The 5,487-nt window shown below is 43.9% G+C and overlaps 1 protein-coding gene across 1 annotated transcript; it reads right to left on the reverse strand.

Moving 5' to 3' along the window:
• Window positions 1–2,520: 2,520 nt before the first annotated feature.
• Window positions 2,521–5,166, reverse strand: LOC136490310 (glucan endo-1,3-beta-glucosidase 11-like). Its single transcript, XM_066486764.1, has 2 exons — window positions 3,948–5,166; window positions 2,521–2,827 (listed from the first exon to the last, which is right to left on the reverse strand). The coding sequence occupies exons 1-2, from the start codon at window positions 5,109–5,111 to the stop codon at window positions 2,762–2,764; spliced, it is 1,230 nt and encodes a 409-aa protein (XP_066342861.1). The 5' UTR covers window positions 5,112–5,166; the 3' UTR covers window positions 2,521–2,761.
• Between the last annotated feature and the right edge of the window lie 321 nt (window positions 5,167–5,487).

Below are 5,487 nucleotides of genomic sequence, written 5' to 3' on the forward strand. Positions count from 1 at the left end.
CTGGTTTCCTGCCTTAGGGGGCCTCGCTATCGGTCCAACCGGCGGTGGAAGTATACCACCGTCGCTTCTATCACTACGGCAGTGAAAGTGGCGACAGTGATATATCAATCTGTAGTAGTGATTAAGAAGGATATAGAGTCTTTTGGAGTTGCTCTTAACAGTGAGCAAGTTACTCTATTTACAAAGGGGCTGTTTGGTTTTTGGCCAGGTACTGTTTGACCTTGCTAAGTTAAAGATATTGAACAATCTTGTTGGTGTTGGTTGTCTTGCCTAAATATTTGGGGATCTATGTAAGCAAGGTTTGTCTTGCCTGCTTGAGAGAGCCAAATTGGCTCTTTTGGCTAGGCAAGGTTCTCGTGTCTCATGCTAGCCAAGTGAGGCAAGGCTAGGCAAGCTATCTAGTAAAACCAAGCACGTCCAAAGAATTCTATGCTCAATCAGGATTCGTAAAATCTTATATATATAATATATATATATATAATATATATATATAATATATATATATATAATATATATATATATATATATATATGAGTTTTGTAGAAAAACTAAAACTATGGACGTACATTGTGGTTTGAGATTCAAACTTAATCAAGAAAATCCATATAAAAATAACAAAATTTAGGTGAATATGCGCTAGATGACAAATTCTCAAAATTTTTGTCCTCCAATGTATATGCAACTAAAATTTGTTATTTTCATTTTATTTTTTATAAACATGTTTGAATCTCAAATTTAGGGTTGTTAGGACGTAGTACATGTTTTAACCGTTATTATAGATTACTTTTGGAGTGGACACTCTAAATGGTGCGGATGCCTAGATCCATCCCACCAAATCGGTGCATGTACAGGTACAATAATAGTACCAGAGTACCAAGAGATTGTTTGGTTCGTGCCTAACACTATAACTACACCACATTATACATTTTTGTACACTTATTTTTTTTGTTAAACTGTCGTAACTAAGTGTGTCATTTTTTTCACACCCTATTATACATCTTTGTACACTTATTTTCTTGTTAAACTTTATTATAAATGTAGCTTTAATTTTACTTGCTATACTTTCTCTAGCAGCTATAATTTGAAACGTAGCAAACTTAGGGAGTGTTTAGTTTGTGGAGTCACCCTATGCTTCATGAGATAATGTATCATGAGTTAATCCATGAATTTTAGTGGAATCAACTCATTCCTCATGCAAATACTAATTATTAGCTTATAAGAAACGATGTGGTGATGGATCAATTCATTCCATTCCACGAACCAAATACGAAAAGTAAAAAGTGAGAAGAAAATAGACCACCTCGTTCATCGAACCAAACACATCATTAGACACCAATCGGAGAAGCCCTGACTGCCGACTTGCCAAAGAGTGAAAGAGGGCATAGCGCGGCTCCATATGGGCTGGGGTCATGGGGTCATGGAGCTATAGTAGAAAAAGTAGACAACCAGAGGCAGCACACGTGAAGCACATCTCATCCCAAAGATTCACTTGATCACTCTACTCAGGTCAGCTGCCTTATAAAAGTAATAATAAAAGGTGCCCTTTCGTCGGTAACTTACACCTGACTAAATTATTCTGTTCTGCAGGCGATGACCTTTGTCCGGATCAAAAGTTGCCAATAAACCGGAGTAATATACACTAATTGACAAGCATCCAAAGCTGAGAAACTAGCACCAACTTATGTGCAGTATACTATCACACATAGTTATATATACACTGTCCGTTACTAAATATAAGTTGTTTTAGTTTTCTGCTAGACTGCTACCAAGTGAAATTTCTCAATTTTTAACTAATTTTATAAAACAATATCCAATTATTTTCAACATTGAATTAGTTTATTAAATCCACCATAAAATGTATATTTATTTGGTGCTATAGATGTTAATATGTTTTGTATATTTTTTAAATTTATAGAAATTTGATATAGGACAAAATTAAAATGACCTGCCTATTAAAACATAAGTATTGATATTTATACTTAAAAAAAAGCACATTTACAAAGCAAAGAAGTCATAGTTTGAAGACTAAAGGAAAAATGTGAAGTAACTATTCCTCCAGTTCACTTGCACATCGAGAGCTTTTTCTTTTTATTTTGAAACTGGTTCGTGAGCTTTTGTGCGGAGGTGTTTCAAACAAAAGGTGTCAGGCTTTCCACATGGATCATTTTCTTTTGCGACGAAGCAAGTTGCTTCCCCACTTTTACAAGTATATAATACTGAACAATTTGGTACTGGATGCCACATAGGCCTTGCTGTTAGATTTGAACAATTTGGCAACCCTATGCAACCAAACAAGGTCGCCCCGTTCGGCTTATCTTAAAACCGGCTTGTTTGGCTTCTTTTTTTAGCCAGAACAGTATTTTTCTCCCATAATAATTCAGCTAGAACAGTGTTTTTCAGCCAAGTTTCAGCAAGCCGAACGGGACCTAAACAACTTGGCTCCGGATGCTAGCAGAATTTATCTTTTCAAAAAGATCGTGTGCCCTAAATTTCAATTTCAGAACACAAAAATATGGCTGTCTAATTGTCATTTGTCTAGCCCATTTGTTTACAACCAATTACAAGTGACACCTCAATTATAACAACATGGGAGAAAGGGACAAAAAAAAAAACAGAGAGAGAGGGCAGATCACCACGATCAATGAGTTTGTCTAGAACATCAGTTCACTGACTCCACCATACGTTGCCTCTGACTCCATCAGAAGCCAGAGGCTTCCCATCCACCAAGTCCAGGCAGGCACCACTTGATCTCTGCTAATGGTCACAATGCCATGGCCCGTACAGCCACACATGCTGCCACAGCTACCTGTGGCCATGTCCACCAACCCTAGCAAGCACAAACAAAGGGATAACACCTCAGCAGACGAGCAAAAGGGGCGCAAAGTTCCAATCGGAAGAACAATGGACAATTTTTCCAAAAAAAAAAGAAAAAAGAAAAATGGACAGATAGACCACTTGAAGGTTGTTCTCAACTTTCATGATTGCATTGCAGGTTATGTGACTGACGGCAAACGAAATAGCTCGGTTCTGCTTATCAGTGGCGATTATCGGTGGTTCCACCTTTCAACCATGTGTTTTTGGCTACCGGGCTACCTACTCATATTTCTGGTTTTGTGCCTAGACTGGAATGCAGAACGAAAAGCGAATCACGTCGAAAGCTAAACACCCGGTTTGCTTTATCGTTTCTGTGCCTTATAAGTCAGCTGATGCTGTTTTGTTATGAGAGAAAAACATTATATCATGATTGATAAACATGGCTGATACAATCAAACGAACAGGGTGAAAATTCATTCTCTGCTTCATTGTTACCGAACATTCATTGTCATGCATTTTTCTTTCCTCGAAGGAGGGTTATTAATTAATCTGACTGACAATGGTTGTGCCATGTTCTTTTATATTTCCTCCGTCTAGAAAAGAATGCAATTATGAGATCCGTGCCGGTCAAATTTTCTCAAGTTTAACTAAGTTTATTATAAATATTATTAACATTTATGTCTCTAAATAAATTTATTATGAAAATATATTCTGTAACAAATCTAATTATACTAATTTTGTATCATAAATGTTAATACTTTTTTATATAATTTTGGTCAAAGTACAACTTGATTGACTTCTCGGAAAACGAAAATTTCATTTTTTTTCCGGAGGGAGTACGTACCCTGACATCCTTAGTGCTAACTAAAGCATCCGGCATCGATGCAATGCAGTGCAAAGTTGCCAAGTCTACAACATTGCACTAAATTTGCCAAAGAAAAAAAATATCAGCAGAGAGAATATATATATCTCTAATGCATGACCCTTTCCAACAAATCCAAAATTAGCCTTTTTCTTAAAACGATTCCATCATTTCAAAGCAAGCATCAACCACAGCCACACTGTTGCTAGGAGTGAAAATTAGGAGCTACATGTGAACCATCATTAGCAGCTAGCAAGAGAGCAGAGCTTACCAGTGTCGCCGTGGCTGCGGCCGAGATGCTGTAGTACCCGCCGTTGTCTGACCCGTAGCCGCCACCGCCGGTAATGCTGCCACCGGAGGAGGAGGTGGTGTTGTCCTGCGGAAGGCGGTAGGAGAGCTCGTACGCCGGTGTTCCGTCGGGCTTGAAGAGCCCGTAGTTGCGCTCTGACGTCGGCCCGGGCTTCATGTTCTCGTTGAAGAGCGCGAACATGTAGACGCGCAGCGGTGCCGCCGGCCGCAGCGGCGTGCCCTTCCCCTGGGCCACGAGCCGCATCACGTTGCCGTTGTACCTCGCCGCATTCTGCGGCGTGGCTCCGGTCTCGTTGGCGTCCCCCGCCGACGGCCACCCGGTCTCGGACACGCGTACCTCCACGGCCCGCGCCGCCGCGCTGTTGGCCACCGCGATGGCATGGTACACGGCGTCCACCTGCGCCGCGAGCATGTTGGTGTACTGGAGCCCGGTCTCCGGGTCGGCGACGCCGGCATGCCCGGGTTCCAGCAGCGCGTACTCGAGCTCCACGCGGGTGGGTTCCTCGGCGTAGGCGAAGTAGGGGTACGCATTGACCAGGAACGGCGAGCCCACGCGCGCGTGGAAGTCGAGGATGGGGCAGAGCATCGGGAGGAGGTCCTTGCGGAAGTAGGCCGACGACGGCGGGTACGACGTGGCCAGCACGCCGAGGTTGTGCGCCGTGGCGACGGCGACCTGCTTGTCCAGGCCGGCCTGCGCAAGCGCGTCGTGGAGGCACTGCATCGCCGGGAGGAGGTACCTGGACAGCGAGGAGCTGTTGACGCCGGTGAGCACCTCGTTGCCGACGGTGAGGAAGGCGATCTTTGTGGCCGGGAGTGCGGGGGCAATGTTGGAGCGGACCCAGGAGGCGGCGCCGGTTCGGGTGGAGACAGTGGCGAGGCACTCGTCAGGGACGCCGACGACGAGCTCGACGCCCGTGTTGGCGAAGGCGCGGATGGTGGTGGGGTCAGCATCGTAGAGTCGGACGCGGCCGACGCCCAGGGAGGCGACAATCTGCGGCACTGAGGTGGCTGCAGGGAGGTTGTTGCCAACGCGGCCGTAGCTGATGCCCAGCAGCGCCGAGGACGTCGCCTCAGGGGTGGAAGGGAGCAGAAGGAGCAGGGCCAGCGACAGATGGAGTGCCGCCATTGCGCGTGATGGCAGTGTGCTCACAGAGAGGCAGAGGCAGAGGCAGAACACAGAAGCTTGGGGAAATGAGAAGCTTAGCTTTGCACCTTGAGGTGAGAGTAGGATGGTGCGAGTGATGAGCTGGAGCCTGGAGGGATTTGGCTTCGAGCGGCTGGACCGTAGGGGTTTGGACCAGATCGCGGGCCTCAGCTGCTTCGCCGTTTCATTGCGAAGCAAAATACTACGAATAAATGAAAATATAAAAAACTAATTTAAAAATATATTTTGACTTCTAAAAAAGTTAAAACTTAGCATATTCATAGTCTTTCTATACTATATCTATAACTATTAATAAAGAGGCAAAATTTTAGCTTTTTTTTTTTTGGTGTGGCCCATT

Source organism: Miscanthus floridulus, chromosome 1, assembly GCF_019320115.1.
Source record: "Miscanthus floridulus cultivar M001 chromosome 1, ASM1932011v1, whole genome shotgun sequence".
Lineage (NCBI taxonomy): Eukaryota > Viridiplantae > Streptophyta > Magnoliopsida > Poales > Poaceae > Miscanthus > Miscanthus floridulus.

What these genes read in the sequence shown, in the direction of transcription:
- LOC136490310 (XM_066486764.1), bottom strand. Translation starts at nt 5,111, where the DNA reads ATGGCGGCACTCCATCTGTCGCTGGCCCTGCTCCTTCTGCTCCCTTCC. An exon ending in CCGCAGCCACGGCGACACTG is followed by an intron (nt 2,828 to 3,947) that starts GTAAGCTCTGCT and finishes TGTGCTTGCTAG; the next exon opens with GGTTGGTGGACATGGCCACA.